At 34.9% G+C, this 17,115-nt stretch overlaps 1 protein-coding gene across 3 annotated transcripts in view; it reads right to left on the bottom strand.

The window, feature by feature from the left end:
- Positions 1 to 526: 526 nt before the first annotated feature.
- Positions 527 to 17,115, bottom strand: part of mRpL44 (mitochondrial ribosomal protein L44) — a 132,865-nt gene continuing 116,276 nt past the window's right edge. For all 3 annotated transcript variants that reach the window (XM_090409664.1, XM_090409673.1, XM_090409682.1), the window contains exons 8-9: positions 1,255 to 1,337; positions 527 to 760 (exon numbers count right to left, since the gene is read on the bottom strand). In XM_090409664.1, the coding sequence (XP_090265790.1) occupies positions 567 to 760; positions 1,255 to 1,337 (277 nt within the window). In that variant the 3' untranslated portion in view covers positions 527 to 566. The remainder of the gene's footprint in view (positions 761 to 1,254; positions 1,338 to 17,115) is intronic.

The raw sequence follows: 17,115 nt of genomic DNA, 5'->3' as shown, positions 1-17,115 counted from the left end.
TGTATATATATATATATATATATACACACACACACACATACAAGCCATATTAAAAAAAAAAAAAGACCAAACTTTTGCTATGAAGACTTTATTGCTTGTTTTACATTTTAAACACTGTCCCCTTCAAAGTAGTCCCTTCTACTGGCGATATACCGTTCCCAACATTTCTTCCATTGTTGGAATGTTTCCTGGAATGCACTTTCTGTGATGGCATGCAGTTCTCTTATTGCATTTTCCTGAATCTCCTCTATGGGTTGCAAACTATGTCCTTTCAAAGTGGTTTTAAGTTTGGGAAACCGAGAAAAAGTCTGCCGCTATGTGCTCTCTATGCCAGTTGGTGCGCTATTTAAAAAGTTTGGTCTTTTTGAACACACCTCGTGTGTGTGTGTGTGTATATATATATATATATAGAGAGAGAGAGAGAAGTAATGTTTCTGAATCATAAGTAAAAATGCTATACAAAAATTCCAATAGTAATCTGAAGTGAAAACTAGAGAATATGATTACATAACCATTCAAAACCTGATTTCCACTTTTTTTTAAAATAATTTAATATTTCCAACATGTTATGCTCTTAGCTGACACAATTTCTCAGTTGTGTACTCTCTTAATGACTGGTTAACTTTGCTAGTTTCTAAATACAACTTTCTGCCCCGATACCCAAATGGAAGAGGATTCGCATCAGGCGTCAAATCAAATAACTTCCATAAACTGTTGTGTGCTGCCATCTCCTCAGCTATACCTACTGTTTCACCAGCTCCTGCAAGAAAAAATAGCCAACGTGTTTGGAATATTTCTTTGAAAAAGAAAACTATTATTATTAGACCAGAATTATCAAACTCTCAAATACTTCATGGCTTTAATCTTAAATATGAATACTTAAAGGATGTTAGCTAACAAGGATTACTGATTAATAAATACATTTACATTCTTCATCTACAAACTAAACAGTATTTATAACTACAGTTATTTAGTGATATCTAAGACTATACTTGCATAAGTTTCACTAGCTTAATAGAATGTTTTATGGAATTAATCTTCTAAAAGGTGAGGATTAGGAATCCTTCTGGGCAACTGCAAATAATATTAAACAACACTGCTAAAAACAATAAAGGCTATAGTATTAACAATATGTTTATACACGATTCCCATTCTAACAAATACTTCAATTTCATGCTCTATTGTAGTGTACAGTTTTATTGCTGAATCAAGAAAATTTAATGATACAGAAAAAACAAACAACTATGGCTTTACCTTGTCCTAAATATTGCTTGTCACTGTACATTCCTACATGAAAGACAGCTTCTACTGTATTCCTACCTGCTTCCCATAGTAGCCTAGTAAAGAAAAAGATGGTGTTAATTTGAATATCCATCAGCTTTTACAGAACACAAGGTGATCAAAACAAAATAACTAATTTAAAAATTTTACAAGACTAGTGGCTTGTGACAACAAAAGCACAGCCATTAAATTAAAAATTCTAAGAAATTATATTCTTGTTTAATCCTTTATTCAAGTGTAAGCAAACAAAGTTTGCATGTGAAGTGTCTTCACGACTGGGCTACTTGTATATGGAGGCTGATGACTTCCCATTAATTGGCTTAGTATCTCATAATGCAATGCACATATCCTTACAGACACGTATAATGTTATGCACTATGGAGAAAACCACTACCCAGACTGATTGTGACCTTTGCTGGGGTATGTTTTAAGTGTGGGGATACTTCTCCAAAAACTCTGGGTAATCTACAAGATCACTCTAAATCTCACCTCCAGGACAGGAAACCCAGCAGTGGTTCCACCCAATGATAGACAAAAACTCACCACCAAGTCAAGTAGAACCTCTCTACTCCCCAGGAGTAAACAAACTAAATAATGAATGTCATCAGTGGGAGTTAGAACCAAAGAGATACCAAGGTTGAAGTAATGCAGGTTTGATATTTCCCATATACTGTACAAATAGGTGAAAAGATGTAACAATTTATTATTAAAATAATCTGGTTTAGAGTAAGCTGTAGAAAGTTTTTTTCCCCTTGGTTATAAATTAAATTAAAAATGCCAAGAAATTATATTTTTGTTTAATCCTTTCTTCAAATGTAAGCAAACAAAGTTTGCACATGAAGTATCTTCACAACTGGGACCTTCCATGTAGGTAGATTTTATGTAAACATAAAAAGATAAGGATCTGTTGGGGAAGCAGGAAGACTAGTGTTTCAAGGAAGGGAAGAATTCCTTTTCAGTGATAATGCAGATCTTTGAGTGTTGGCTGTTTACTTGTGCTAGAAATGTTTGTAACATATCCCACCATGTGGCTAAATAGAGAACACATCAGCAACATAGCGCAGCCATTTTGTTCCATTAAAAGAATAGCAAGGGGTGGGTGAAACAACCCATGACTGCACCTGGGTTGTTTCACCAAGGAAATTTCCTAGGTGAATTTTTCTGGGTTTCACCCATGAATTTCCAGGATAAATTACAAATTTTTCCATGGAATTCTTGAGAAAGAATTCTCGGGAAGAAACCCTATTGGTGGGATAGCATTGGGAATATAAAGCTTTTTTGGTATCCAAGATTGTTTAAGATTCTTCAGATGCTTTCTGGTAGAAGGCTACAGGTGGCACATGGCACAATGCTTCATGATTAGCAGGTAAACAATCCTGCTGCCATCTACAGTCAGATTGTGTATGAAGGGAGACTGTAGTTGTGCATACGTGCATGCTAGAGGTGATTTGAGATGGTCTTCCATGCAGGAGGTAGAAGAGAAGAATGATGCCAGAAGGACAACTTTATCTGATACTGCAATAGTGCCATCTGGAAAGAGAGGTGGGAGCATGGGTGACATAATTTGTACCCAATGGTCTTTGCAAGGGACTAAGAATGCATAGCTGGCATTTGTTCAAGAGATAAGTTTCTTACATTTAACTCTTTCAAAGTCAGACTTGGTGGACAAAGTTTGTGAATGACTGTTATTTGCAAATGTTGCCTTCATTGTAGGACTGCAAGAAGTAGTTCCAAAGGATACAGGTTTCTAATGGCTGAGGGGAGAATCTACCACTAAATATAAAAACTTGAAGTTTTACGATGTAAATTACCAAGAGGTTGTTTATAGCAAATGCTTCAGCTTTCTCTCCCAGCTTGGTCATTGGAATTGGAAAAAGGGAGATAAGTGAAGGTGTGGACATTAAAGTCACCAAGGAAGATGACTTCACTGTTAGGGTAGTGAACTGTAAGAAATCAAGCTTCAAGAATAAGAAGTTGGAGTCAGAATTTGCGAAGCAGTAGAGATAGCAGATGATTTCCTTTCTCCATCATGTATCATAATGAGGAAAGGAAGTCTTAAACCCCAGAAGGGGTTTAAGACTTCAAAAGACCAGAAGGTCAAAAAGAGGAGATCAAGATTTGGCAATCTCTGGCAAGGAATATCAAACAGCACACAAAAACATATGCATTATCCTTGGGGAAGAAAAACAACTCACACAGAACATAGTTTTGACAGTGAAGGTAGACTGTTGTTTATGCTATATGGTTTTGGGTCAAACACAGAAGATCAGGCTTGGCTGTTGATAGGTGATGGTGCATAACATTTAAGTTAATGTTAATGCTAAATTTTGAAGTGAATGTGGAACATATTTTTTTAAATAGTTTTCTGAGTTTTTTTTTTTAATTTTAATTTTTTGTTCTTTTTTTTCAGTGATATACTATGTCTATTTGATTTTACTATCACATTAGTGTTTCAGAGGAGAAGTAAAAAGAACAGGAAATGTACAGTGAGAGGAAATAGATTCTTAGATAGACATATTACCCACACAAAGAGCATCTAGTCTCCGTGGCATACGGCTTTGATCCTGCACCCGCATACATGCAAGAATAACTATAGTCTCCCTTCATACACAATCTGACAGTGTAGATGGCAGGATTGTTTACCTGCTAATCAGGAAGCCTCCTAAATGTGTTACCATCAGGTTCAGTCCTTTACACTATCTGGCTGCCAGCCTGCAGGGCTGCTTTGCTGCTCCACCCTCAAAGATGTAGGAAACTGAATCTCCACAGTATATCTGATGCCCTTGAAGGGTATAATTCACACTGCATGTTTGAAGATTAAGAGAAATAAGGCAGAACCTCACTCTGCTCTGCAGACCAAACTAGCATCAGCCACATCAGGTCCCCAATAAGCAAGGTGATATTTCACTAGTCAAGAAAGATTATCTACAACTCAGTAGATATAGCGGAATTTCCTCTAACCAAGAATGTAAGTAGAAAATGCCAGTGCCTCTTTGGTGGAAAAGTGCCACACCTCAACAAGGCAAGGTTGACTCGATTGGAAAAGGCTGCATATTACACATCACTGGCTAACATGCTGGTGGCCTGCTAATTTATTACAGGTTATATGTGATTAGGAAATCAAACAGTGTGCAGTACTTCTAAACATTGTTCCATGGAATAATTACAGTCAATGCTCACTATAACAAACTAATGAAAAGTCCTGATTAAGCTACGAGATATAAAGATAATACAATCTGTTAGTTATCTTCTTAGTTTTTGTACATTCACCCACACTATAGCAAACTTGTAATTTTATTTTATTTTTTAATATCAGAGCTTTGTCAAAACCAGAGTCCTTTTCAGCAGGTTTGTTGCTGTTAGCAAGATTATAAATGTGTTTGATATAGTGAGTCAACTGTGTTTATGAACAGCAATAAAACCCTTATATATATATATATATTTTTTTTTTTTTAAGAATAAATTTTAAATGACTTTAAACCAAGATAAAATATTAAATTTTAATGATAATGATACAACTAGTTTCAGCCTTTTACAGCCTTCTTCAGGTATCCACTAAAGGTAGAACACAGTAATAAAAAATTGAAGTTACAAAAAACTGAGAATTACAGGCAAAAAATGCAATACATAACTGACACAAAAACGTTGTATTTTTCAAGGCATTCTATCTAACGTGCTATTGTTTGTTGCATGCGTGCTTGCAGGTTCTCGTGAGCACCAGCATTGAATAACTGCAGTATGGCAATCAGGGATGTTATAACTCAAATTGCTGTTCAAATGTTTGGGATTAAGGAGGATTTCTCTGGACTCCATGATTTTCCTTTCAAACTCATCACTACAGCAAAAAATGTTTTCGGATTTATCCAGCAAACTGAGTGACTCTGAAGATCATCATGAGGGTTATTAGAGAAAAGAACATGACTGGACAGCACAGATGCATGTGATCTTTTATAGGAGATGTCTCTCTTATGCTCCTCAATACGCAGTTCAACAGATTTGTTAGTCTGTCCAAAATAAGGAATATTACAGTTGCACCATAACTTGTAAACACCTGGATATTTCAGGTTATGATGAATAGGCTTCTGATGGCTTATAAGAGAACAGACTTTAGGAAGTGTAGTGAAAAACGTCCTGATGTTATATTTTTTAAGGACTTTAGCCAATTTATTGGAGACTGAACTAATGTAAGGTATTGAGATGCTACCTTTAAAATCAGTAGTTTCCGTAGTACGCTGCCTAGGAGGATCCAGAAGAAATTTCTTAATTGTTTTTTCAGAATATCCATTTTGTTTAAAGATAAGAGAAAGTTGTTCAATTTCTTTTTGGAGTTCATTTGGTTCATTTAAAAGAGATCGTGCTCTGTGTCCTAAGTTAGAAACAGTTCTGAGCTTTTGTGGTGGAAAGTGATGAGATTGAGAATGCAGATATCTGTTAGTATGAGTTAGTTTTCGGTATATAGAGATTTTAAATCTATCAGAGCATCGTGTAAGAATTACATCCAGGAAAGAAAGGCAGTTATTTTGTTCTAGTTTGGCAGTGAATTTTTAAAAAACCAAGGCCTAGCAATGGGCAACCCTTTATCCCAAGTTCTAGCAAAGATTTTCCTGGAAGATTTTGAAACAAAAGCCATATTGTCTTTCTCATTTAAGCCGAAACTTTGGAGACGTTATGTTGACGACATTTTCATTATATGGAGTCACGGACATACATCTCTCATGGATTTTCTTTAACATCTTAACAACCAGCATCCTAATATAAAATTCACAGCCGAACTAGAACGAAATAACTGCCTACCTTTCCTGGATGTAATTCTTACACGATGCTCTGATAGATTTAAAATCTCTATATACCGAAAAAAAACTCATACCAACAGATATCTGCACTGTCAATCTCATCACTTTCCACCACAAAAGCTTGGAACTATTTCTAACTTAGGACACAGAGCACGATCTCTTTTAAATGAACCAAATGAACTCCAAAAAGAAATTGAACAACTTTCTCTTATCTTTAAACAAAATGGATATTCTGAAAAAACAATTAAGAAATTTCTTCTGGATCCTCCTACATACTACGGAAACTACTGATTTTAAAGGTAGAATCTCAATACCTTACATTAGTTCAGTCTCCAATAAATTGGCTAAAGTCCTTAAAAAATATAACATCAGGACGTTTTTCACTACACTCCCTAAAGTCCATTCTCTTATAAGCCATCGGAAGCCTATTCATCATAAACTGAAATATCCAGGTGTTTACAAGTTATGGTGCGACTGTAATATTCCTTATTTTGGACAGACTAACAAATCTGTTGAACTTGTATTGAGGAGCATAAGAGAGACATCTATAAAAGATCACATGCACCTGCGCTGTCCAGTCATGTTCTTTTCTCTAATAACCCTCATGATGATCTTCAGAGTCACTCAGTTTGTTGGGATAAATCCAAAAACATTTTTCGCTGTAGTGATGAGTTTGAAAGGAAAATCGTGGAGTCCAGAGAAATCCTCCTTAATCCTGAACATTTGAACAGCAATTTGAGTTATAACATCCCTGATTGCCATACTGCAGTTGTACAATAGTAGTGACTGCAGTCACTGCTATTAGTTGTACAATAGTAGTGACTGCAGTTGTACAGTAGTAGTGACTGCAGTCACTATTGTACTTGCAGTCACTACTACTGCAAGCACGCATACAACAAACAATAGCACATCAGATAGAACGACTTGAAAAATACAACGTTTTTGTGTCAATTATGTATTGCATTTTTTGCCTGTAATTCTCAGTTTTTTGTAACTTTAATTTTTTATTACTGCGTTCTACCTTTAGTGGATACCTGAAGAAGGCTGAAACTAGTTGTATTATTAAAATTTAATATTTTATCTCGGTTTAAAGTCATTTAAAATTTATTCTTTAAAATGTATCATTACAACCGAGTAGAAGATCAAGACTACACACACACACACACACATACAGTAGAACTCGGTTATAACGAATTCTATGGGACCGCATATATTTGTTCGTAATAACCATTATTCGTTATATCCAAGGTCATAATTTGAGCGAATTAAAAATGTTTTCAGATTTTTCTCAGCATAGGTATATTGGGTGACATAAATACATATATGCATACATACATATAAAGAACAAAAATTTATTTTTAAAACTTCACATTTTTACATAAAAAATCATCAAGCGTGCTTTGCTTTGCACAAGACGCATATTTCATACGTTTGAAATTGTTCCTTATACCACTAAGTTGCTTGAATGTGTCGTCTGAACTTACAGATCGCGATTCCATAAATCTTGTTAAAATATGTAAAGCACTTTCTGCTTCACACCAGGTAATGATTTTCTTTTCTCATCATTGCTATTTTCTTCCTCGGAGTCACTACTACTATTATCTTCTTCTGGCGTATGAGAGATTTGTTTTAAGAGGTCAGCGTTTGTCGGTATACCCGAAGTTGCGACACCATTATCAATGTCTATAAAATTATCGATCTCTGCGCACATTTCAAAATTGTTCAAGTTTTGCACTTTTAACCACGCTAATAACGGTAAGTTATCCTCTTCATCTTCTTCAGATTCGCACTCGTATTCCGCAAGACTAGCTTTCTTAAAACAGTTTTGTATCGTAGACGATGGCACCAAATTCCAAGCATCACTCATTAAACGTATTGCGTGAAGTACACTGATCTTCGAGTCATAAGCATAAGCATTTTTCATGGATTTTTTTCTGCATTCTATCAGTTACAAGACTAACAGACGATGAAAATGGGATTTAAAACATCTAATTACGCCTTGATCAAGTGGTTGCAAAACAGATGTCACATTCGGTGGTAAAAAAACAAGTTTTATGTTTGTTAAATTAGCCACTACAGGATGGGCAGGACAGTTGTCTATCAATAACAAAATTTTCCGGTTTTCACTGCGAAGATTTTTATCCCACTTGCGAATTTCATTTTCGAAAATTGAAGATGTCATCCAGTCCTTCTTATTCGCTGTATAATCAAAGGGAAATTTCTTTATGTTTTTAAAGCATCTAGGCTTTGCCGATTTTCCAATTACAAGAAGGGTTCTTTTATCGCTACCGGTCATGTTGGCACAAACTAAAACTGCGAGTCTATTTTTGATAAGTTTTCCACCAATGCACTTTTCGTTTTTAAATTGGAAAGTTTTATCAGGCGTTAAATTATAAAAAACTCCTGTGCTTCGTCTGCATTATAAATGTTGTTCTATCCATACCTTCATTTGATGTCCGGCCATACATTCTTGATCCAGTCAGAAACAACGTTTTTTGTCAATGGACAACGCCTCGCCACTTACTTTTGCATAGACAATATTGTTTCTGTTCTTAAAGTGATCAATCCACCCATTGTTGCAATTAAAATCGCTATAACCAAGTTGAACAGCAAATTTTTTGACTTGAAGTTTCAAAATTGGTCCACTAATAGGTAAGCCAGCGGTTCTTTGCACTTTAAACTACGAAAGAAGTGCCTCATCAACGTCACTTTTATTACACCTTTTTAAGTTTTTTACACTAAGATAAATTGTTTTCAAAAGTTTTCAGAGTCAACTCATGATTCTTCCAAATTGTTATTGTAGATGGGGACAAACCATGCTTCTTTGCTACTGTCAGATTTGACTGGCCACTTTCCACCTCCGGTATAATTTCTACTTTTTTGAAAACCAATAAAATTTTCCGTTTGACTCCCAACATTTTTCCAAAACCAGAAAATGCGTACATACGAAATGTCAGTAAAGGAATGACTAATGTGTATTATTCGTTCGTTATTCCCGTGAAACAAATTCGTAATAAACACGAAATACATGCATTAAATCAAACGTAATTCAAATATACCTTCAAAATTATTTGTTATAAACGTGCATTCGCTGTAACCGTGATCGTTATAACCGAGTTCTACTGTATATGTTAAAAAATTGCCACTGCTGTTTTTGAACATTTACAGTCAACAAGGACCCAATGATTTCTTTTGCCAAGGAATGCTTGGCAAAAGGGGGAGAAAAAAAAAAAAGCAAGCTTCATTAAACATCTCAAATATTATATTTCATCAACTTTGCAGTGTGTGCGTGCGCTCAACAATGCACACACACACAGAGAGAGAGAGAGATATGGACCAAGCACTGTGAGAACTGAATACATTTACTCGTAAATAATCCAATGCATCTTAACAAGTTGGGTTATTTACAAGTAACTGCATGCTAGGTACCCCCCATACTGTCAAAATATATAACATACAGTAATTTTTAGCTGGCTGGCCTGGTTGGCTGAGTGGTTAGCATGTCCATTAACCACTCAGCCAAGAGGCCATGAGTTCAAATCCTGCCTCGGCATGGACATTTGTGATTGTCTTCCAGCTTCATACATTTATTCATCCAAGTATCTGTACACTCTCTGAAGATGGACTGGGTCGCCATGGGAGAAGTACACCCAACTCTCCTGCAACGGGAGAGGTCTTCACCCTGTAGTGGGTAGAAAACACATGTCGATCATCATCATCAATTTTTAGCTACCAGAAATCACCACAGCCATACTATTGACATTATGTAATACTGCAACTTCTCTATAGTTTTAAGATTAAACCCACTTCACTTCCTATTATCCAATAAAAATACTTCTCTCAAAAAATGAAGCACAACTTACTGAAATATTCAGCAGTACACATTATCTACTCTTTTAAAATGTCTTACCTAGGACAAACAGAACCATTCGTGCAAAAGAGAAGGAATACATCACTTTAAGGAAATGGAATACAAAAAATAAATAAATAAAATAAAAAGCTCCTTTGTTTTATACGTTCATTATTATTACATAACACCTCCAAGGTCCAAAGACTCATCGAGGCAGGGATCAAATCCACCAACTACAACGAACCGCAACTACTTTCATCATCTACACCAATGGCATCTACTGACAACCACCATCACTAGTATTTTTATATACAGGTAACCATCGTATAATGCGGTACTTATCAAATGCAGCTTCAACATAATGCGGTCTACAAATTGTAGAAATTCTTGTTCAACGTGGTACTTATACAATGCTGTTTTGATATAACACGTTCTACAAATTGTAGAAACCCTTTATCTTTTCATATATTTTTCACCGTGCAACATAACAATCAAATTTTAACTTAGTAAAATTTGTGTCTGCCCATATTGCGCATGCAGTCATAAGTAGCGAATTTATATTAGGACAAATACCTTTAGCAAGTCAATTATTTACAGTATAAAGTGCTGATTATTGAAAATTGTCTTCATTTTCTGCTAGGAAAGTGCATTAAAAATCAAAAGTATGTTAACCTCAAGTTAAGCACTTTATTTTCTGTTCAGCTACATACAATTTGTAATGCTTTTTTAGGTAAAAATTTTATTTTTATAGTAATGGCCACTTAAAGGGTTTTTGTCATATGGTCATTATCATCATCATCAAATTCCTGACATATACCCTCAAGGGGTGTACAAGATATAATAGTACTACATGAAAAATTCACATCATTACTAACTTCCTATCTACAATTTTTCTCCAAATCAGTCTGTTACTTGTCAAGACTCCAACATTATCAGATATTATATTTCTATCATCTAAGGCACTTTGTACTGTATCAATCCACCTATATCTTGGTCTTCCTCTGGGTCGTTTTCCTGCCAACCTGGCAGAGAACACTTGTCTTGCTAATCTTTCCTCGCCCATTCTGTTTAAGTGCCCATACCACCTGAGATTAGCTCTGTTGACGCATTCTTGGATGCTGACAATGTCAAGTTCTTTCCTAATATCCTCGTTTTTAATATGATATTGCCATTGATGACATCATCTGTTCACATCTCTAATGTTTCTCAGGACTCTCATATCTGCGGTCTCTAGTCTGTGGTCAAGTGTTTTACTTCTGACCCAGCACTCAGATCCATAAGTTAAAACTGGTTTGAACACTGTCTTGTATACAGCTAATTTAGTGTTCCAACTAATTTCTCTCTTATTCTATATGAATTTATTCAATTGACTTCCTACTATACCAGCTTTGTTGATTCATTGTCTATTTCCATATTTAATTTACCATCTTCACTACAAATCATTCCTAAGTAGCTGAAATGTTTTGCTTGTTCCACAGGTTCTCCGTTCACAATGCAGTTGACATTTTCAATGATTCTGCCTATTTTCATTGTCTTTGTCTTTTTCTTGCTGACATTCATACCATATCTATTACAACAGTTATTTAATTTAGTTAGGGAATCCTGCAGACATGTAGCGGATTTATTGATAAGTATAACATCATCCGCATAAAGCAAAGAGCTGACATTAACATCTCCAATTTTGATATCACGTTTAATACCACTTTCCTTCATAATGTGATCCATATAGACAATGAAGAACAGAGGGGGATAATGTACATTCTTGTCTCACACCAGATTTAACATTAAACCATCTTCCTGTACTTCCTTCAATTCTAACTGCTGACTAAGTATTGCCTGTGATAATGCCCCATTGACACCATATAACTGTAGCGTATTGAATAGCTTCTCTCTCTGCACTTTGTCATATGCCTTTTTCCAGATCGACAAAACTTAAATATAGATCTTTGTTATATTCCCATGCTTTCTCAACTATTTGTCGTAAAGTGAAAATCTGATCCTGACAGCCTCTATTTGGCCTGAATCCAGCTTGTTCTTCACCAAGCTTTTCTTCCACAATTCTTCTCAACCATTTCTCAAGTATACTTGCATAAATCTTTCCAGGAACACTCAGTAAGGAAATACCTCTGTAATTCTCACATTCAGTTTTATTTCCTTTTTTTATATATCGTACTATGAGAGCTTTGCTCCAATCATCGGGAATTCGTCTCTCTGTCCAGGCTTTTTGAACTATGTAGTGCAGACACTATAAGACTTTTATACCACCATACTTCAGCATTTCTGGTCAAATATCATCTACTCCTGCTGCCTTTCCACATTTAAAGTCTTTGATGGCTTTTTCTACTTCAAGTATGGATATGTATTCCTTACTGCATGTGCCTGTAGAGTGTTTTTTACCACTGTGATATCACTGCTTGTTTCATTTAGCAATTTTTCGAAGTAATTACTCCATAGTTCACGGATATCTTTTTCTCCCGTTTTCATGTTACCTTTATCATCTCTAACTCCTTTTACAGCAATCTTTCCTCCATTTCTATGCTTCTTCAACAACCTCCCTTACCACTTTCTTCGTATTTATTTTCTATGTGCTTGCCAAATTCCTCCCATGACTTTTGTTTAGCTAGTTTTAAACAGTATTTAGCTTTGTTACATTTGTCTCTGTATTCTCTCAGAGCACAAGCTGACTTATTTGCCAGGAACTTTTGATATGCTTTCTTCTTTTCCTCCACTACCTCTTTAATTTCCTGTGTCCACCATGGAGTTCTCATTTTTCTATCCTTGCAGACTACCTCACCACATGACTCTCTGGGTGAATCAATCAGGGATTTCTTCAAGGTTTGCAACTGAATCTCCAAGGTTTGTGTCCTGTTCTCAAACTCTTTCATTTTTTCTTCAATAATCTTTGTGTATTTTAGTCTACAGTTCACATCGTTTTAAAACTTTCTTATATGTTATTCTTTTCAATATGAAATTCAATTTTATCCTGCTCAAGACTAAATAGTGATCACTTCCAATTTCAAATCCTCTGTACACTCTGGTGTCCTGCACCATGGAGAAAACATCACTATCAACAATAACATAGTCAATGCGACTTTTCTTATTCCTAGCCTCTTCTCTCCATGTGAATATGTGCACATTTTTATGTTGGAACATGGTGTTATAATAACCAGTCCATGTCCTAAGCAGAAATCCAACAGGTATTTGCCATTATTATTAGCTTTGCTCTTTTCTCCAAATTTTCCCAAAATATTTTTGTATGTCTGACAATCATTTCTTACTCTGCTATTTAGTTTTCCAACAGACCAATTTTTTCTTTTTCATTGTATCAGTTGCTTTTTCTAAAGCATCAAAAAATTCCTCCTCTTTTCTTTTAGTAGAGCCTTCTGTAGGACCAAATAAGTCTCACTGTCCAGTTCCCCATTTTTATATTTTCCCACATCACTCTACTTGACACTGCCTGCCATTGAAGAAGATTAGCCTCGTATTTAGTGTCAATTAGTTAGGGGTGCTTAAGGGTCAAAGCTATATAACTGAGAGGAGACCTCCACATAGCTTTTAAAGGAATGCAGAGAAAATGACCAGGGCTTCTGACCTAATGTCCCATCCTCACCTTCGCGTGATGCATCCTGTTGGGTACCTGGATACTGAACTAACAAGGATGGGCTGACAATTTGGGATTTAACCAACCAAATTGTATTCTTATTGGCTTAAACCAATATACAATATACAAAATGAGTTAGGAAGCTATTTTTCGGATAATGATCCCTCAATGGAGCGCTCTGGAACTGGTACAATTAATAGATGATGTTGAACCAAATGGCGGAGAAAGTTCTGCCGAAGATTCTGATTGTGATGAATCCGTTAAAGAATTCAGTTTAAAGAAATTAGCAGAAGGGATTGGACTTGGCACGGAAGTTAGGAAGTTATTTTACGAATAATGATCCTTTAATGGAGCGCTACGGAAAATTCAGACAATTGGATATTTGTTTAGCTCCATATTATGAACTTAATAAAAAATGGAAGCATAGTGGTAAGGAAGGTCTTATTGCTGACTTCTTGATAACTAAACCAGTCGAAGTATGCAATGAGAATTATACAAATGATTTCCAAGAGATTTCAAGTGATGACATCTGGTCACTCGTAAATAAAGAACATCTATGAAATGTTAGATTTGAAGACACTGATGATGATTAAAAATATGTCCTTTATTTGATTTTGCCTAAAACATTTATGCATTGTGTGCAATGGAGTTTGCTTACAATTTGTAATTTTTATAAGTTTATGCTATGTATTCGTTTCATAGTTTATGTTTTAACTTAGATGAATTACTTGAATAAATAAAAATATTTTTTTTTTGTTGGATATGTCATTATTGTTTATATAATTAAAAAAAAACGATTTTGGAACATAGCCCTACTTTTTCTATGTGATCTGAGTCTCGCATACGTGATTTATATAATGCGGCATTTCTGTGAAACCTAACATCCGCATTATATGAGGGTTACCTGTACAAGAGAACACCTGCCAGTGCTTTATCTAGCGATGTTCTGTTTTCAGCCAATTCTGATGAAGAAAACCATAGCCATACAATCCCTTGGGACAAATCTAACAACATTTTACATTGCCATGACGAATTGGAAAGGAAGGTTATAGAATCTAAGGAAATCATCCTCAACCCTGCACATCTAAACTACAACCTAAGCTAGAACCGTTCAGACTGTCATTCTGATGTGATCAAATACTGGCGCTCACGAGATGCTATACGCACGTGCACGTCTAACAATGTAGCCAACGAGGGAACAGCTTTGTATACGTTAACTTCAACGTTTTAACGTTATATATATACATTTACTTTCCGTGATGTTTTCAGTTTTTTCCTCCATGTTAAATGGTTATTCTTTTATAATGTGCACCTGACAAAGGAAGGCTGTTAAAAAGCTGAAACTAGTTATGTAATACTAATAAACTTTTTTTCATTTCTCTCAGTTTAAGTCATTCAATTCTTTTTAAATATATATATAAACTCCAACTTAGTGTCTTGAAATTAATTTATGAAACAATAAACATGCTGAATGTGTCTAAAAATTCTTCATCAAAAATTCATCACTGGAAAAAATTGCATTTTGCAAGTTGATCTTTCACTATATCATTTTAAGACTTATATTGAAATGCTAGACATTTAGACATTTTAAAACATATTAAATATATATAAAATATAGATCTCTAAATCTGTATTACAAAATGTAAATAATTTTTTTGCCTAATTTTATAAATAAGAGATATTCAGAGTCCTAGATTTTCAAACAGCATGCACATTTTGCCAACTGAATATTAATTTTTACAATAGGGGAAAAGGGCTTCAGGTTTTTTTATGATAATGTTATGTCTGATGAAGCAAGTGCTTCTAAAAATGGCTATTTGCAGTTGGATTATTCTAGCCACACTCTTCTTTTCCTTTTAGGAATGGCACCAGCTGTTTCAGGAGAAAGCAAACAGCCGAAATTATTCTAATTTTACAAACACATTTCCTCTTATATTTATGTCATAAAAATGCTAGTTTTTGAGTATTACTGTTTTATTATTATCATTCAGAACCTCCATGCTGTATCTGATTGGTATATTTACTAAAAGGTGTAAATAGGTGAACTACCATTAATGAGCCATATGAGAATGGGAAATACAATGGAGAGAAAGATCAGGTGTGAATAGAAATACTTTCATTACTGGCCAACAATTTATTAATAAGTAACATTTGTGATATTATGTGTGTGTCCTAAAAGTTGTTGGGTGGAGTGGATAGCATGTAATTCTATGAACTCTAGACATAATTATGGCATAATTATTAAAAAAAAACTTATGAGGAGAGTGAAAGAGATGTGTTTGCAAAATATAAATATAAATAACCAACCAATAATAAACAGCAGATGTATACATTTGGTAGCTTAGTAAATAAATATAGGGAGGGGCTAATCCAATGAACTAATAATGCTGATTAGATAATTCATCTAGACATGGCAGGAATACATGTGGACTGATTGAGCAGCAAATCATCTTGTAAAATTTATGTGATTGTAATGTGTATTTATTTATATTTTGCTTGGTTTTCTAAGAATTTTCTTTTATTTACTTATGATCAGTGTTCACTTTTTACATAGTAATATATAGATGAATAATTTCTGATCATCATTGGAATTATACACCTTTTCATGAATCCTCTCTTCAGCAAAATCAGTACATAATTTTTTCTTCTTTTTTTGTCAGCGGCTCTTTTGTCTTATCAATAATAGATATCTCACATATTCTAGTATTTTGTTGGAGATCAATGGACACAGTCCTCTTAAAATACAAAGAAGGATTCATTTTTATTCAGGAATAGATGTATTTTACTCACTGTCCTGAAGATACTTCAGGTGCAAACTTTGTTTGCTTACACTTCGATAAAGGATTAAGCTAGATGTATTATAGTCTAACCAAGTGAAAAAAACTTCCAACATCTTTATCTAAATTCATCATCAAATTCCTGCCATGTACCCTCAAGGGATGTACAGGATATGATAGTACTACATGAAAAATTTACATCATTACTAACTTCCTATCTACAATTTTCCTCCAAATCAGTCTCTTACTTGTCAAGACTCCAACATTATCAGATATTATATTTCTATCGTCTAAGGCACTTTGTACCGTATCAATCCACCTATATCTTGGTCTTCCTCTGGGTCGTTTTGCTGCCAACCTGGCAGAGAACACTTGTTTTGCTAATCTCTCTTTGTCGTAAAGTGAAGACCTCATCCTGACAGCCTCTATTTGACTTGAATTCAGCTTGTTCTTCACCAAGCTTTTCTTTCACAATTCTTCTCAACCGTTTCTCAAGTATACTTGCATATATCTTACCAGGAACACTCAATAGGGCTATACTTCTGTAATTCTCACATTCAGTTTTATTTCCCTTTTTATATATAGGTACTACGAGAGCTCTACTCCAATCATTGGGAATTCGTCCCTCTGTCCAAGCTTTCTGAACTATGCAGTAAAGCCACTGTAAGACTTTTTATACCTCTATATTTGAGCATTTCTGGTCGAATATCATCTACTCCTGCTGCCTTTCCACATTTCAACCTTTTGATGGCTTTTTTCTACTTCAAGTATGGATATGTATTCCTGACTGCATACCTGGTCAGTGTTTTTTAT

The sequence above is a fragment of the Typopeltis vanoorti genome, chromosome 2 (genome assembly GCF_054136105.1).
Source record: "Typopeltis vanoorti isolate ZY-2024b chromosome 2, IOZ_Tvanoo_1.0, whole genome shotgun sequence".
NCBI lineage: Eukaryota > Metazoa > Arthropoda > Arachnida > Uropygi > Thelyphonidae > Typopeltis > Typopeltis vanoorti.
Note: the sequence above shows the minus strand (reverse complement) of the source record. Positions and strands in the feature narration are given on the sequence as shown.